At 39.8% G+C, this 17,994-nt stretch overlaps 1 protein-coding gene across 1 annotated transcript in view; it reads right to left on the reverse strand.

The window, feature by feature from the left end:
• The window catches only part of slc8a4a (solute carrier family 8 member 4a), a 114,443-nt gene that overhangs the window by 90,922 nt on the left and 5,527 nt on the right, over window positions 1-17,994 (reverse strand). The window contains exons 3-4 of the mRNA XM_062048148.1: window positions 11,401-12,798; window positions 10,803-11,320 (exon numbers count right to left, since the gene is read on the reverse strand). Of these exons, the coding sequence (XP_061904132.1) occupies window positions 10,803-11,320; window positions 11,401-12,732 (1,850 nt within the window). The 5' untranslated portion in view covers window positions 12,733-12,798. The remainder of the gene's footprint in view (window positions 1-10,802; window positions 11,321-11,400; window positions 12,799-17,994) is intronic.

Raw genomic sequence — 17,994 nt, forward strand, 5'->3', positions numbered from 1 at the left:
GCAGACAACCTGTGGCTCAGGTGGATGCCAAAACCTGGGTGACTGTGTTGCTTCTTCCGCTGGACGTCCTTTTCCCCACACATACCCCGCCCCTTTTAAGTTGACTGACATAAATGGCTCAGACTGTCTTATTTCCTTGTTCTCTGAACCCACGCCACTAGGGTGCGTGCGATTTGTTGGCTAGTGTGTACCCTCCTGTTGACAATTCCACCCGACTTCTTCCATTTGTGGCCCAAAAGCTGAATTACACGTGTTTTCAATTCAAAGGACCCTCTTCGTCCCCCAACAAATTGGGTGACATTAACCCTTCCTGGTGCACCACACTGATAGATGGCTCGAGGATAGGCCCTTGGGCACGAGCTGACTTATTCTGGTATTGTGGGGAGCACAGATTGTACATTAGAATTCCAAAGTTATCCGTGGGGCTTTGTGCTATGGTTAGACTGGTGACCCCACTCACTCTAGTGGGTACCAAATTAACTCCCCTCGTAACTCCTGTCTCAGCGGCCTCTCTAACTCCCCGCCGCCGTTGAGACTAACCAACCTGACTCGTGACGCCGTTGAGGGACTTGCTGAACAACTTGCCCCGACCTCCCTCAGGGCCGTTCAGATCCGCATAGCCCTTGACCGCATCCTAGCCAAGGAAGAAGGAGTGTGTGCAATGTTTGGTGACCAATGCTGTACCTTCATTCCTAACAACACTACCCCCGATGGCTCAGTTCAGAGGGCCTTAAAGGGCCTCCAGGCCCTGTCTAGGGACACATTAGGCAGGTGGACTGACCTAATTAAGTCTGTCTTGGTCTCCATTCGGAGTTTTTTTGGCCATCATAGCCTCATGCGGTTGCTTTATCGCCCCTTGGGCTAAGTGTCACTAAAGGGGGTCTAGCAAAGTGGTAACTTTAAGACTTTCGAGAATTGTTGGTTTACTTCCCTGACCATGACGACATTGACGTGGACTCCTTCCATCTATCTCCCATGTAAATAAGCTGTTGTTTTATTGCTAGCTTGCTTAAAGAAAAAAACAGCACCTACTTTAATGTGGGGCATGCTTTATAAGTTTTGTACAAGTAATAAAGATCTTATTAGAAGATCTTAAAGGGGGACTTGTTGGAAGCAGATCAGAATCATATCCATATTTAAGTGTTACTTCTTTCTAAAAACTCCTATAGTCATATTTACATCAGCTAATGTCTCGTGTGGTACAAAGTGCTTGGATTCGAGTGTCCTTGGTTAGAGTCAGAGCGCTGTCTTTGTTGAGACTGCCATTACATTCCTAAGATAAGAAGCACAGCTAGACTGGGGAAACAGCAGGTGGGGGGGGGGCAGGAGAAGGAGGAAGTAGACAGGAGTTCCGGGGTTTTGGTAGACCGATCTGGACCGGGCTAGGGAACGCTTGGGTGCTGGGTTGGTCTCAGGTTTGTCCTCTAAGCTTTGAGAATAAACTACAAAATACCAACTATTGCCTGGAGATTGAATATAAACATCAGCGTATTGCCATAAAAAGAATCTGGGAGAGACTAGCAATTTGAATTCCCCATTGGAGGAATGCTGGTCGACGCAACAGTATGTAAGAGCATTTCAGTAGTGTTTATAAGAGCATTTCAGTAGTGTATGTAAAAGCATTTCAGTAGTGTGTATAAGAGTGTTTCAGTAGGGTGTGTGAGAGAAAAACATTTCAGTTGTTTATGTGAGAGCATTTCAGTAGTGTATGTAAGAGCATTTCAGTAGTGTTTATAAGAGTGGTTCAGTAGTGTAAGTAAGAGCATTTCAGTAGTGTTTATAAGAGTTTTTTAGTAGTGTATGTAAGAGCATTTCAGTAGTGTATGTAAGAGCATTTCAGTAGTGTTTATAAGAGTGTTTCAGTAGTGTATGTAAAAGCATTTCAGGAGTGTTTATAAGAGCATTTCAGTAGTGTATGTAAGAGCATTTCAGTAGTGTTTATAAGAGTGTTTTAGTAGTGTATGTAAGAGCATTTCAGTAGTGTATGTAAGAGCATTTCAGTAGTGTTTATAAGAGTGTTTCAGTAGTGTATGTAAGAGCATTTCAGGAGTGTTTATAAGAGCATTTCGGTAGTGTATGTAAGAGCATTTCATTAGTGTTTATAAGAGTGTTTCTGTAGTGTATGTAGGAGCATTTCAGTAGTGTTTATGAGTGTTTCAGTAGTGTATGTAAGAGCATTTCAGTAGTGTTTATAAGAGCATTTCAGTAGTGTATGTAAGAGCATTTCAGTAGTGTGTATAAGAGTGTTTCAGTAGGGTGTGTGAGAGAAAAACATTTCAGTTAATGTGAGAGCATTTCAGTAGTGTATGTAAGAGCATTTCAGTAGTGTACGTGAGAACATTTCAGTAGTGTGTATAAGAGAAAAAGATTTCAGTTGTTTATGTAAGAGCATTTCAGTAGTGTATGTAAGAGGTAATTCTGAATAATGTCCCTAACGGCCCCTCATAACATTGGCTATTGATTTACCTTTCCAGAAGTGTTCCCCTTCCACTTGCAGCACTTTTCATCCTCACTTATGTAACTACCCGGTTATCCACTTCAGCCTCAACTGGTGTTGCGGCACACATACTGAGGTGCAAACAAAAACAGATACAAAGGAAAGCATGCACACAAGCATCACAGGATCTGTGTAGGGCTTCAACTAATCCATACGCACACAAAATGCTTGTTTATTTTAGCTCAAAGGCTTATGTCTGTGCATCAACATCTATTTGCTGCACTGCAGAGTTTAGATGTTCATTTCTTTTTAACAGTGGAAGCTTCTTCCTGGCTCTGGGACAAAAGGGTTTAAAAAATATGCCCTCCTCTTTTAGTTCCAACACCAATTGGAACAGCGCGGCACAAAGAACCAGTGACTGCACACACAACAGCCTGGGGTCTGGGGCCTAGGGCCCCCTGAATGACACCACCCAGCTTTGCTTGGAAGGATGAACATGATAAGCACCCTATACAGGAAGCTCGTGCATTTGTCACATATACACGATTGCTGAGGAAACCCTACCAATCTTAATTGCTTTAAGGAGGATAGCTTTTGTCCAGATTGTATTATGTCTGGTGCACGCTAGGTAAGTCTAACACTAGCCGACATAATTAAAATCTGATTTTATGAGATTTGACAGAGATATACGCAGCTGAACTTGGTGGATTGGATTTCTTAAATTACATTTCATTGCAGCCAATTGATGAGATTTCTGTGCACACCCTCATTATATGGGGACATTTTTTTAATACATTACTACAAGTAAAAATGTGTCTGCAGCCTAAAGAATCTTGTTGAAGTTATAATTATTGCTGCCAGTTCGTTACTTCTTGGGTATTTTAGTAACAATATTTTCTTAAATAGTAGCCTCCACTTAAATAAACGCCACGCCTCAAGTAATTAGTGAGTGTGTCATCCACTTGATCAAATACACTCCACAAATAAAGGTACAAGACAAGAACATTTCTGTCCCTCAAAAGTACAATATTGGTCATTAAGAGGCCAGAATGTACTACCAAAAAGGGTATAAAGTTATATAAAATACAAATTTGGACCATTTCATGTTTGACAATACCTAATATATTTAGTATTTTACATTGGGCCTACTAATAGTAGTATAACTATCAGATATGCTCCAAAAAATAGATTCACATCCAAATCATGCCCTGTGATGAGGTGGCGACTTGTCGAGGGTGTACACCGCCTTCCGCCCGAATGCAGCTGAGATAGGCTCCAGCACCCCCCGCGACCCCAAAAGGGACAAGCGGTAGAAAATGGATGGATGGACATCCAAATCATGATTTTTATTTATTACGAACATTTTCGATATAGATTAAAAAAATGTAATACTTCATATATATATATATATATATACATATATCCATCCATTCATTTTCTACCACTTGTCCCTCCCAGAGTCACGGGGTGCTGGAGCCTATCCCAGCTGCACTCGGGCGGAAGGCGAGGTACACCCTGGACAAGTCGCCACCTCATCGCAGGGCCAACACAGACAGACAGACAACATTCACACTCACATTCACACACTAGGGCCAAATTAGTGTTGCCAATCAACCTATCCCCAGGTGCATGTCTTTGGAGGTGGGAGGAAGCCGGAGGGAACCCACGCAGTCACGGGGAGAACATGCAAACTCCACACAGAAAGATCCTGAGCCCGGGGATCGAACCCAGGACCTTCGTATTCTGAGGCACACACACACACACACACACACACACACACACACACACACACATATATATATATATATATATATATATATATATATATATATATATATATATATATATATATATATATATATATATATATATGTTATTTATTTATTTATTTTTATTTTTTTAATTTTTTTTACATACATACAGTATATACTGTATATGTCTATGTACGTATATATACAAATTGGATATTTTTTGCTCCAACGTGCTTAAAATCTGATCTTGTTGCATCAGATTTGGGCCACAATCTGATTTGACTCTGATCTTTTCAAAGGTGACGGCAGTCTAAACGGAAATGCGACCAGATTGCGACTTAATCCTTTGGCAAGCTACGTTATTTGCGCAGGTAAATGGCCCGCCAGCTGAAGTGGCTACGTCATCACAACATCCGCTTTCGGTCAGTATACGACAGCCACATTTTCGGTGCATCACTAGTCAATGATACACAAATAAATATATATATATATATATATATATATATATATATATATATATATATATATATATATATATATATATATATATATATATATATATACATATAGAGCGACTGCGGCGTCGCTGGTGCCAAGCTGTATCGACACTCGTCGCTCCCTTGGATCCACCAGCCACGCGGAGAGGGGGGGCTTGCTGCCTGGACAACAGCTCGCCATCCATAGTTCCATGCCCAGACCATGTTGATCCACTGGCCCTGGGGGGCCCTGGTCCAAGCACACATTTATGTCATCCTAGCACTATCAGCTTTTTAAGAGGTTCTTGCTATTTGAAGGACTTTGGACTGTATAAGGTCAGGGGTTTGTAACAATTGCACTTTACCTGGTACAAATTGATAAAGTATACAAATGCACCTGAACTAAAAGGTACAGAAATAACTCTCCAAAAGGTACACCTACAGTGACAAGCATTGTACCCTTTTAGGTACACCGTGGTACCTCTATTTTTGAGTGTGCAGGAAACACAACTCAATTAGACGCTCATGTGCCTGTAATGATCTATACTCTGAATAATTGCCATGGTAGACATCATTAACTCACAACTGATGTCAATGTAGCATCTGTAAAGCTGAGGTTTACAGAAAGTGACAATAGAGATGAGTGAGTCCTGAACAAATGGTTAAAAATTCATAATTGTATGCGTGCGCTTGTTTTCCTGAATGCTAATGTGTAAACTTTAAATTGAAGAAGAGGTAGTTATACGCATTTAGTTTTTAGTTTTAAAAAAAAATTATATTATCATTATAAAATATTATTTTAGTATTTTGCACTGATAATCTCAATTTATCATAATTTTGCAACATCATTTTGGCTATTTGTAGTGCATTTGCAAGATTCTGTAAGTGTGTCAAGTTCCCAATTCAAATAACACTACGGGCCTGATCTATAAAGGATTATGTGTACTACAACATGTGTAAACTTGGTATCACAAGTTCTAAGCGCAATCTATTTAGAGTGTTTGTTTTCATGTGTATGCAGAATATATGATGATCAGAATGTCAAAATACTGGGAGGAGGAGACACGAATATAATTATTTAGCACTATATTGTGATTAATCAAGACTAAAACTGGACGCTGTTTCTGCATCTTTTGTTAGCACATTTGGAGGGTGTGTGCAAACTGGCACAGTTATGCACAAATAGTGGTGAGAAAGAGGCAATCGTGGTGCAATGACAGATGATGGAGCGAGAATCCGTGTGCGGGTCACAATATTTGGACTGTCAGAAATAAAAATATTAGACTCATTGTCTATCCAGCAATTACATTGTATTGCTGTTGTAGGACTTTGGAGGCAGACTTTGAGCCAGCAGACACCATGATTAAATTGATGGTGGCATTCATATAGAAAATATATATAAACATTGTTTATATCAGGGGTTCTTAATAGAGATAAATTCTTTAAAATGTAATATCGGAAATTATAGGTATTGTTTTTTTTATTATCGGTATCGTTTTTTTTATTATTAAATCAACATAAAAAACACAAGATACACTTACAATTAGTGCACCAACCCAAAAAACCTCCCTCCCCCATTTACACTCATTCACACAAAAGGGTTGTTTCTTTCTGTTATTAATATTGTGGTTCCTACATTATATATCAACATATATCAATACAGTCTGCAAGGGATACAGTCCGTAAGCACACATGATTGTGCGTGCTGCTGGTCCACTAATAGTACTAACCTTTAACAGTTAGTTTTACTCATTTTCATTAATTACTAGTTTCTATGTAACTGTTTTTATATTGTTTTACTTTCTTTTTTATTCAATAAATGTTTTTAAATTATTTATTTTATTTTATTTTATTATTATTTTTAAAAAAGGACCTTATCTTCACCATACTTGGTTGTCCAAATTAGGCATAATAATGTGTTAATTCCACGACTGTATATATCGGTATCGGTTGATATCGGTATCGGTTGATATCGGTATCGGTAATTAAAGAGTTGGACAATATCGAAATATCGGATATCGGCAAAAAGCCATTATCCACATCCCTAGTTCTTCACCTTTTTCACCTCACAGCCCAACTTTTCCACTACAGAGGGGTCCGGAAACACATATTTTTTTGGTGACACTCAAAGGGGAACTTGCGGCCCAACAATAGGCCCTGGCCCTATGGTTAAAAAACATTGATCTATATGAAAAATAGTTATTGAAACATGCAGTTTCTTGCATCTGGATCATTCCAGCGCACCATGGCACTCAAAACTATCGGTTCCGTTGTAGATAACACTGGAGCATGGCTTCAAATAGCCCAGAAAAGGTAGTGCAAATTGTAGTTGTGTGCCGCATGTTCCACAACATAAACAAAACTGCAGAGATTGGCGCACGATGCCATGGATGTGCAGTCAATGAGTGTCTCCGTTTTCAAGCAAAAAAAGTATTTAAGTAATGTAGTTTACGCCACTTTGTTATCAATTACACAGTTTTAGTAAATCACAGTACACACAGTTTTATTGTGCGCGCACACCATTTTGCGCTTGTTATATGGATCTTAATAGATCTCAGTAAATGGTAAATGGATTATACTTTTATAGCACTTTTCTACCTTAGTATTTCTTACTGGAGGCAATAATAATGTTTATTAGTTTAGGAAGTTTTTTTTCTTAAATGTGTTATTTCACAATATGCTTTGTGTGGTGCAGAACTGGACTGTAACATACTGAGATTGTAGCAACATTTTGATGAACCTTACATTTGTGTACCTACTGTTAGTGCCTTGAGCTACATATGGCAAATGTATTTGTAAGCTTATCTGCTCTGTGACAAAAAAAAGGTCACTCTCACGGGCAAAACTTTAGGTGAAGACACATTATGTTCTATCTGCATGTTTCAAGAGGACCGACTGGATGCTTTGAATTAAAAAGAAATATAATGAAAAATTCAGTCTGGCTCGATGGTTCCACATAGTTTGCGTCAGAAACAGAATTGAATCTTGTAAAATATTTAGGCCTGAGTGCATAACTTTGGCATGCTCTTCAGTAAATTCATTTATTTCCCCCACATGCACTTACAAAGCAGGACGTAGAACAGCTTTTCAATTTGGTCACAGAAGCCGAGATAACTTTTGTATGATTCTCATCCGTTTGCCTCGAAGGTCTTGCTTGTGTGTGAACACAGTTGTATATTTTACCCTCCGCCTTGAGAGCACAATTGCAAAGACGACGTATCGTTAATGAGCCACAATCAGACTAACAGTAAGCACTGACTCTCCTTTCCAATGCAAATACAAGCTGCCTGTGACCCCCCCCAATTTCACTTAGTTGCACACCATTGGCTCATTAAGCGTAGTTTGTGCAGCTGTCTGCGTTATGCGGAGACCATTAGGGATGCCATGAAGCCCAACTTCCTGTAATTGTGTCGGATGCTCAGGAAAGTCTTTTGTTACATTTTGGAAGGGATTCAAGGCACATTCACACTAGGGCTGTGACGATTAGTCAACAAAAATCTGTCATAAAATTAATTTGTTGATAATAGTTGTCATCACTGATGTCAAGCGGAGTCCGCGGTTAAAGCCTAAACACTAAACACGTCAAATATCATGGCAATCTGTCATGCGGAAGCATTTGAAGCATATGAAGCATCTTGGACATCTCGATGATGCAGTCTTTGACTCTCCTCACTAAGATAGTTACAAAGAGACAAACATTTTAGTCAGCTGAAATTACGGTAAATTGAGTCGACTAAAATATAAAGCATAAACGATAAGGTCGCTTTAAAGTTGTTCTGCGAGCACCTTTATTTAGACTACCTGCACAGCGTTTGTTTACCACAAAGGTAGCATGGTCATAAGATCAGGAATGATGTAGTTAGTCATTATGTTTGCTCCACAGGTCAATGCCAATAAATATCTTTCAGGCACTTTTTAAAAAAAAATGTTATGGTACATCTTGGGTAAAGTAGGAATGTATGTGTGTTGTGAAATGGAGTTATGGTTTGTTTACGAGACGCCGCAGAACCGGAAGCAACAAATACACATACGGTAGCTTTAACTTAGTTGTGTAGCTCATAATGTCACGATGACTCGGCTGCTGATGGCATAAAATAGCGTCAAAAATGAAATGTGTCCTCTTTACTTTACAATTGTACACATATTACGATGTGGACCATGGTAAATCCACACATTATTTATTTTTGATGTGAGAAATTCAACCTTCTCTTTTCCCAAGGAAAATTATCTGATTGGCTCGCCTTTGTAACTAAATGCTCGCCCCTCTTCCATATGTACGCTGTTAAAGAGCTTCGATTGGATATATTTTGAATTTGTCCCACCCACCTACAAGACAAACTTAAATACGATTGGATTTTGTTTCTGTCAACATTATTGTCTCGTTTTTATTTGTCCCCGAAAATGTCAGTTAATTTTGTTATAGTCTTAGTCGACATGCATTTAGTTTTGAATCTTTATTGTCTTATTTTCATCAGGGAAAATAGGTTGTTCACAACAACTAAAATGAAAATTATCAACAAAATTAACACTGAATTTTAGCCAAAGTCTGCCAGCTAAACTTTATTTATGTGTTTGAGTGCAGGTTTCTAGAATAAAGAAAAATTGGGCGGCGTGAACCGTGACATTGCAAATTCCTGGAGGGATTGAATATAAGGTTCCACTTATTAAAATGTGCTAGCTTGATGCTAATTTACATTGGATTTACAATATACAAGTTGGCCCTGCGATGAGGTGGCGACTTGTCCAGGGTGTACCCCGCCTACCGCCCGAGTGCAGCTGAGATGGGCTCCAGCATTAGAGATGTTATATAGCGATATCAACACCTCCACATTTGGTGACAAAAACCACAACAAAGATGTACGTTGCAATCAAACAGCTGATGTGTAATAAGTACAATACTTACAGTTTAAACACTTTTTAGAACGCAACGAAAGACTATATTCTGCCTAATGGCAAAAACTAACTGAGCAACACACCGTAGCCTATACACTTCTGCCATCTAACGTCTAATGAATTGCAACTGCATGAATCTACTAATACTTGGAAATTACACTCAAAAATGTAAGTACAACCACTGGACAGCCAAGTTATCACTATCAGCTCACTGTTGAATTAAAAATAATAATTTTATCATCAAAGAAATTAACATTTACCGGTACCGGTAACGATTCCCAGGGTACCAGGAATTGGTACCGTGTTGGTTCAAATGTGAAAGGTATACATACCTCTAAATAGGAGCCACAACTGGGGATAGGCAGATTGGCAACACTAAATTGACCCTAATGTATGAATGTGAGTGTTAATGTTTGACTGTCTATCTGTGTTGGCCCTGAGACGAGGTTGCGATCTGCCCGGGGTGTACCCTACCTTCCCCCCGAGTGCGGCTGGGAAAGGCTCCAGCCACGCCGCGACCCCGGAAGGAACAAGCGGTAGAAAATGGATGGATGGATGGATGAATAGATGTCTGCTCCATAATCTGATTAGTCAACTACCGTAATCTGTAGTTGACTATCAAAATAGTTTTTAGTCGCAGCCCTAATTCACACCTTAATAAAATGAATGCAAAGTGCTCAAAAATGGACGTGAACAATCTCATTCCACCTGCACCGTGAGGCAGGAGACAAACAGAGATATGAATTCTCTGTCCCTTTACCTGCCTTTTCTTCCTCCCACAGTGCGCTCAGCCGTCCCACGCAATACACCCACACACTCGCCCTGCAATCCTCACATAGACACAGTTATTTCACACGTTTTATTCTGTGCACTCTAAACGTTCCTCACGCTGTTGCCTGCCGTGCCGTAAATCATTCGGCCGTCACATCTGTTTTGGGTTTTTTCATCAGCTGACATCTTCATAAATTCAAATTTTTAGTTGTTTCTTTAGATCCATCCTTTTCTGTTAGTCTCCCATTACCTTTACCATCCCTCCATTATACGGTGAACTCTTATAACCTCTACAAACACTCCAAAAGGGTAAAAGCAGCACTCGTTCATAGACTCTTTACATCAGCTATTATCTGCCTCACAATGATCTCCTCTCATCCTCCCACATCATCACTGTGAAAGAGCTGAGCTTGGAGAGCCAACGTCAACATGTGGGCTCTAATATTTGATGAAGAAGACAATTTTCTCACTCACATGGTCTCGTCGTTCTGAAACTCCAGCTTTCCGCAAACTTCGTCGTAGTCCTCACCGGCCCTGGCGGTGCCCTCGACCGTGTGGTAAGGCACCGCTACTTTCCCCCTTGCTCCGGACGTCCGGTGAACCTTGACCTGCATGTTTCCGACGCTCTCACTGACCCTGGTGGAGCTGCTCTCAAACGTGAAGATGCCGGCGTGGTCGTCGTCATAGATGGTGACAGTGGCGGTGTGAGCGCTGCCCAGAGCGGCCTTGGGCGGGGTGTGGGAGGCGTTGCCCACCATGCTGTTGCTGGAGGAGATGGAGCGCGGCTCCAGGACGGACACCTCAGCTCGGTGCACTATTCGGGGGTTGCTGAGGCGCACGTAGAAGTGCTCGTCCTCCTCAAAAATGTCATCGTCAATAACGCCGACAGTGAACTCTTTTGTGGTCTCGCCGGGCTTGAAGACCAAAGTCCCCTCGGCGAACTCGTAATCTGAGCCAGCGTTGGCGGTTCCATCCTCTGTGCGGTAGTCCACCTGTGTGGGAGCAAATATGAGAAATGATTTAGCAGCTGTTGTCGTAACAAAACACAAAATTATTCAAATTTTCCTCGCACCTTCACTGTACAGCCGCTCTCTCCTCCATGGCGGCTCACTGAGAGCTTTAAGGAGCCACAGTTCTCAAAGCACTGGTAGAGGGAGGGGTCAAATTGCAGGTAGATGGTGTTGGGGTCCTCTTCTTGTCCGGTGGCCTCATGGCAGCTCACCACCTTCCTGGCTTGGTCAGCAGCATGTTTTTTCAGGATGTTTCCAGCTCCGATCATCATGCGTGTGGCTTGGATACGGTAGAAGGCCCGACTCTTCTGTTGTTGCACCAGGACTTGGTAGTTGGCCATCTCAATCAGCTGCTCCATGTCCTTCTCTGGATGCCTCTGCTTCAGATCTTTCAGAGTGCGAGCCATCTCCCTTCTGGCTTCCTCTTCCTGGTCTTGTTCCGCACTCGTCCCTCCGCCTTCCTCCACCCCCTCCAACATGCCATCCAGAGCCTCCTTAGGGTGAGTATGGGAGTTGCCTCCCTGGCCATCCATCTCCAAGTCCATTTTGGTGAACATGGCGTCCCCCTCCGATTCGATGATGATGCCCCGATTCTTGTCGGCGCGATAACGTCTGTTGACGTACTTGTAGAAGAGCAGGCGGCGATCGGCGATCCAAGCTTGTAGCACACAGAGCGGGAAGAAGAGAAAGGTGAGGACAGCCTCCCAGACCTCCACCTCTCCAGGGGAGAACACGGACAGAATGAGGTACAGCCAGATGTAGGCAAAGATGCTCCAGGCGGCGGTGACAAAAAATACTCTCAAGTGCTTTATCCTGCGAGTCTCATTTTCTGGCACCACATAGACGCAGAGAGCTATGATGATAAACATGTTGAACGCCGCACTGCCCACGATGGTACTCGGTCCAAGAGATCCCGATTCAAAGTTATGACCTACCACCTCAATGACGGACAGCAGGATTTCTGGGGCTGAGGAGCCTAACGCCATTAAAGTCAGGTTGGATACAGTCTCATTCCAAATTCGTACCGTCGTGGTTGTTGTCTCTCCATTGGGCTTCTTGATGGTGATCTCCTTTTCCTGGGATGTGATGACCTCAATGGACGACATGAAGCGGTCCGCGACGATAGACATGCCAAGAAACATGTATATGAGCGCTGCAAAGTAAACAATGGCACGAGCAACCTTATCACCCACCACGGGGTTCTGGGGATTCCACATGGGAAGCACGACGCCGTCAGAGCAGTTATCTTCGCTAGAGCAGTTCCTCGGTGAGCTGCCAGGGTCTTCATGGCCAGAACTGCCTTGGGACACGTGGGTAAAGCCCGGAAGCAGGAGCAGCAGTATTGAGATGAGCACACAAGGAGTGAAAGATGGCGTGGTCTTAGAGAGTAACATGGTGCAACGACAATCTTTGCTTTTCCTCTCAGTTCAATCCATGTGGAGGTTTAGTTCATGGGACTTCTGCAAGAAAACAAGTAACAAAGAAGGTCAGTTTGTGCAATATGAGCACACTCACTATTAGGGAGGGGTACCTTTAACATTTGAATCAATGGGACCTGGTAATTGATACCGTTACTCAATGTTACTGATTTTTGGTACTTCTGTGTGTAATAAAATCTCAGTATTTTATTTAACATTTAACAGTAAGCTGATAATGTTAACTGTGCTGTCAAGTTGTTATATCTTGTTTTCTTACAATTCTGAGCATCATTTGCAAGTATTATAAAATAGACTTTGCATGCAGTTGAAATTCCAAGACATGAGATGGTAGTAGTGTTTGGACTATGGTGTATTGCCTAGACTAGTCTTTACCATTTATATAAATATATTCTTTTGTTAAGCCCTTCAACATGTTTATACTGTAAGTATTGAATTTATTACATACCAACTGTTGAAATGTTCATTTTAGCTGTAGACACTAAATTTGGACGTGTTGAAATCACTAGGTAAAATTGTTCATGTCAATCTAATGTAAATTAGTATCGAGCAAGTGCATTTAGAAAAGTGGAGCCTTACTTCAGGTTTGAGTTTTTTTCTATCACGCATACTTGCTTTTTTGGGATGGAAAATTGCGACATTACCTAAAGGCAGTTTGGCTGAATCCGCTGTGAGTGCTGCTTGAGTGATTGCCTGCCAAGTGTTTGAGTCTGGCGTGACGGCAAAATATGGTGTTGTTTGATGTTCAGTGAATTGACACCCAGGACCGCCAAATTTCGCCTATAAAAGTACCAAAGTCGGTACCCATTGCTACTCACTATAGCACAGGCGTGTCCAAACGTCTTCCAGCAGGGGCCGCATACAAAAAAATTAAAGCAAGTGGGGGCCATTTTGATACATTTTGTATACTACATATACCAACACCAATACAATGTACTGTAGGTCAATCAATAATGCTAAACTATCTGAACAAGACATCCACATCTTAACTTTGCATGTTGCTTTGTTCTGGTGTTTGTCTGGACCCCAGGAGGCAGATAAGTCAGGAAAGTGCAGGAAGAAGCCCTTTTTATTTGGTAAAGGTAGCACGCAGGTAACACCAAAAAAAAAGATGTGTATTTAGGAAGTGCACAAAGAGTAATCAGGTGTATGAAGCACAATGCAAAATGATCCAGGACATGGCCTGTATAAAGAAGCATCTTGATTGGCAACTAGGGACAGGTGTGTCCTGATTGCCAATCAGGGACAGGTGAGGGACCCAGGGCTCAGACCATACATTTTAATTACAATATTTATATTGTATCAATGCTAAAAAATCAGTCATTTCATATTGGTAGAGATTTGCAGCTGTAGTTTCGAGTGCTCTAAACTCTAGAGCACTCGTTCTCTTTTGTATGCAAATGATGTGGGATCCGATCGCTCGGCAGGTTTGGGCACTGGAAAGTAGAAATATTGGCACCTTCTAATCGTTGAGTCATTGGCATTTAACTTCTCTGCCGTTGTCCCACTCCCACACATGCTGTATAAGGTGGTAATTTCGTGTGAAGCCGAGCTGGAAATGTAACCCGCTGCACTTGCAGCAGGAAGAGAAAAAGTGACTTAGTGCGTAATGTAACGTCAACTCCGACAAAAAGCCAAAAATAAAACCGAGTGAAAACAAGAAAGACAATACAGTGGATGGCGAACATTCACTGCAGGATGGAATCAGCATGAAGTTAAGCTTTCCTTCTCATGCATATGAGCATTTATTCTATGTGTATATGTATATATATATATATATATATATATATATATATATATATATATATATATATATATATATATGTATATACTGTATATATATATATTAATTTTATACATACATACATATATATCTATATATATATATATATATATATATATATATATATATATATATATATATATATATATATATATATATATATATATATATATATATATATATAGATATATATATATATATATATATATATATATGTATATAAACATATATAGTCAAGGTTTCTATGGTTTATCCGTTATACAGTGCCCAATACCGGGGTAGAGCGGAATATACGTTAGGTCAGGAAAAAACACAGGGGCTATTTCATACCTACAAGCCTGTTTCGCAGGTTTCCCTGCTCTTCAGGGGATTTTATTGATCAATAATATTTTATAGCACAGGCGTGTCCAGACGTCTTCCAGCAGGTGCCGAGCAATATGTTATCAATAAAAGCCCCTGAAAAGCAGGGAAACCTAGAAACAGGATCGTAGGGATGAAATAGCCTCTGTGTCTTTTCCTGACCTAACATATATATATATATATATATATATATATATATATATATATATATATATATATATATATATATATATATATATATATATATATATATATATATATATATATATATATACATATACACACGCGGACGATTCTGCGATCCTGGCCTCGGACAGGGACAAATTGATGGTTGAAAGTGCACTCAGCACCGAACTAAGTAATGTCTGTCTCTGGCTTTCCGATAACAAACTGTCACTACACCTGGGTAAAACAGAGTCCATCCTATTTGGGTCACAGCACAACCTAGGTAAATCCCCAGGCTTTACGATTAAAGCAGGTGATACCATAATCACCAGCAAAGACAAGGTAATTTACCTAGGTTGTATATTGGACAACACTCTCTCGGGTGAAAAAATGGCATTAAAATCAATCACCAAGATCAATAATAAAACTAGATTTTTGGGCAGGATTTCTGCGTTCATCAACAGGGATACACTTGAGACCCTTGCCAGTGCCCTCATACAGTGTCATTTTGACTAAGCCTGCACCTCATGGTTCACCAGTATCCCTAAGCCACTAAAAACAAAACTGCAAACTTCCCAAAACAAGCTGGTGAGACTCCTGCTCAACCTCCCATACAGGACTCACCTAACTCAAGCCCACTTTACCAAATTGGGATGGCTTAGAGTTGAGGAAAGGGTACACCAAATCGCAAAGTGCCTGGTATTCAAAATACTCAGAGAAACTGTCCCCAAGTACCTGTCGAACTATTTCACCAGAGTAAGTGATGCTCACAGGTACTACACAAGAGGGAGTTCCTCAGACCTTGTCCCCGCCCAAATTCAAGACTCTCATGGGAAAAACAGCATTCTACTATTTTGCCACCACACAGTGGAATGCACTACCAACAGACCTTAAAATTCGAACTTCCCTACTACATTTTAAAACTGCCATAAAATCAAGGCTCAGCTCAACCTCTACCTGATCTGAACCAAAATTGATCAGTTTTATATGTGGTTATAGTGTATATATATTTTCTCATTCTGTTTTGCACACTCCTGGAGTTAACATGTGCATAGTCATGTACATAGTGTACATACACCCCCCCCCAGCACCACCACCACCACCATTTTTTGTATAAATTGCTTTTCAAATCACCTGACATGTATACTGTGTATATGTACATAATTTATCAATTTTTTTAACATTTTTTATATACATGTTACAGGTTATATATCTTTAATTATTGAATGTATCAAATGTGATAAATATTTAATGGACCACAAGCCTTTTGGCTTATTGTGCCATCCATTTGCCTTTTTAAAGCATTACATGGATTAAATTCTTTAAGATGTCAATAAACTTCTCAATCAATCAATCAAAGAACAAAGTGTTTGCAAAAATCTTCATACACGCACAGGAAATAACTATAGATAGTATAATTTCTCTCTAAATTTTGTATATTAAGTACACCTCTGTATAACATTGTATCCTCATTACCTTTTAAGAAAACACAAAAATAAAGAATAACTTTATTTAACATTCTTTTTTTTGTCTCTAACAGAAAAAAATATAAAGTGCATCAATTTCCTTGGAGAAAAAAAAATATATATTTAAACTGTTAAAAAATGTTGACTGACTTAAACCGTTTGACACCGCAAATTAAATTAAATAAATTCAGTAAGAAATAAGAAATTAAAATTGATCAACAACATTACTCAGGAGCGCAACATATAAAATATTTTAACCTACAAAACAAAAAGGAATGAAACAATTTGTCCTGATTGTTTATTTTTAATTGAAATGACGCAGTCAGGATTAATGGCCGCAATGAGCACGTTTTGTAATGTACAGCTTTTCAAAGTAGAGTTTGAAGCATGATACTGATAAAGCATGGTCCCCGGCATCACACCCTGGCATCCCCCCGTATTTAAAAGGAAATGTGCTAGGAGGAGCGAATCTGTGTCGACACAATGCTCAAAATCTAGTAAGTGCCGTTGCCCAGTTATGTTATTGACTTATTTTAAACTCTATTTAACTAGCTTGTTAGCTTCCTTTGTCGTGTGTGAACAACGTTAATTACAGAGAGAGGGGGAGTGTTACTGCAGCTAGAACCAATCTAGTTGAAAATGTTGATTCAAAATTAGACAAGGCTTTAGCAATCATAGCTTTTTACACTCTGTGAGGTTAGATGTTTTGCTCCTTCTTTTAAAGTCTATTGATCCAGATGATTAAAATAGATTTCACATGTTCATGTTTGTATTAGGGTTGTACGGTATACCGGTATTAATATAGTAGCGCGATACTAATGAATCATTCTCGGTACGATACTGTCTCTGAAAAGTACCATTTTTTGGCATCACAACATCTTTTTTCGTTTTTTTTAAATGTACATTATGTTTATAAACTCAGGAAATATGTCCCTGGACACATGAGGACTTTGAATATGACCAATGTATGATCCTGTAACGACTTGGTATCGGATTGATACCCAAATGTGTGGTAACATCCGAAACTAATGTAAAGTATCAAACAACAGAAGAATAAGTGATTATTACATTTTAACAGAAGTGTAGATAGAACATGTTAAAAGAGAAAATAAGCAGATATTAACAGTAAATGAACAAGTAGATTAATAATTAATTTTCTACCACTTGTCCTTAATAATGTTGACAAAATAATATAATGATAAATGACACAATATGTTACTGCATATGTCAGCAGACTAATTATGAGTCTTTGTTTATTTACTTTCTACTAAAAGACAAGTTGTCTAGTATGTTCACTATTTTATTTAAGGACAAACTTGCAATAAGAAACATATGTTTAATGTACCCTAAGAATTTTTGTTAAAATAAGGCCAATAATGCAATTTTTTGTGGTCCTCTTTATTTAGAAAAGTACAGATGGTACCTAAAAGTATCAAAATAATTTTA

The sequence above is a fragment of the Entelurus aequoreus genome, linkage group LG05 (genome assembly GCF_033978785.1).
Source record: "Entelurus aequoreus isolate RoL-2023_Sb linkage group LG05, RoL_Eaeq_v1.1, whole genome shotgun sequence".
Taxonomy (NCBI): domain Eukaryota; kingdom Metazoa; phylum Chordata; class Actinopteri; order Syngnathiformes; family Syngnathidae; genus Entelurus; species Entelurus aequoreus.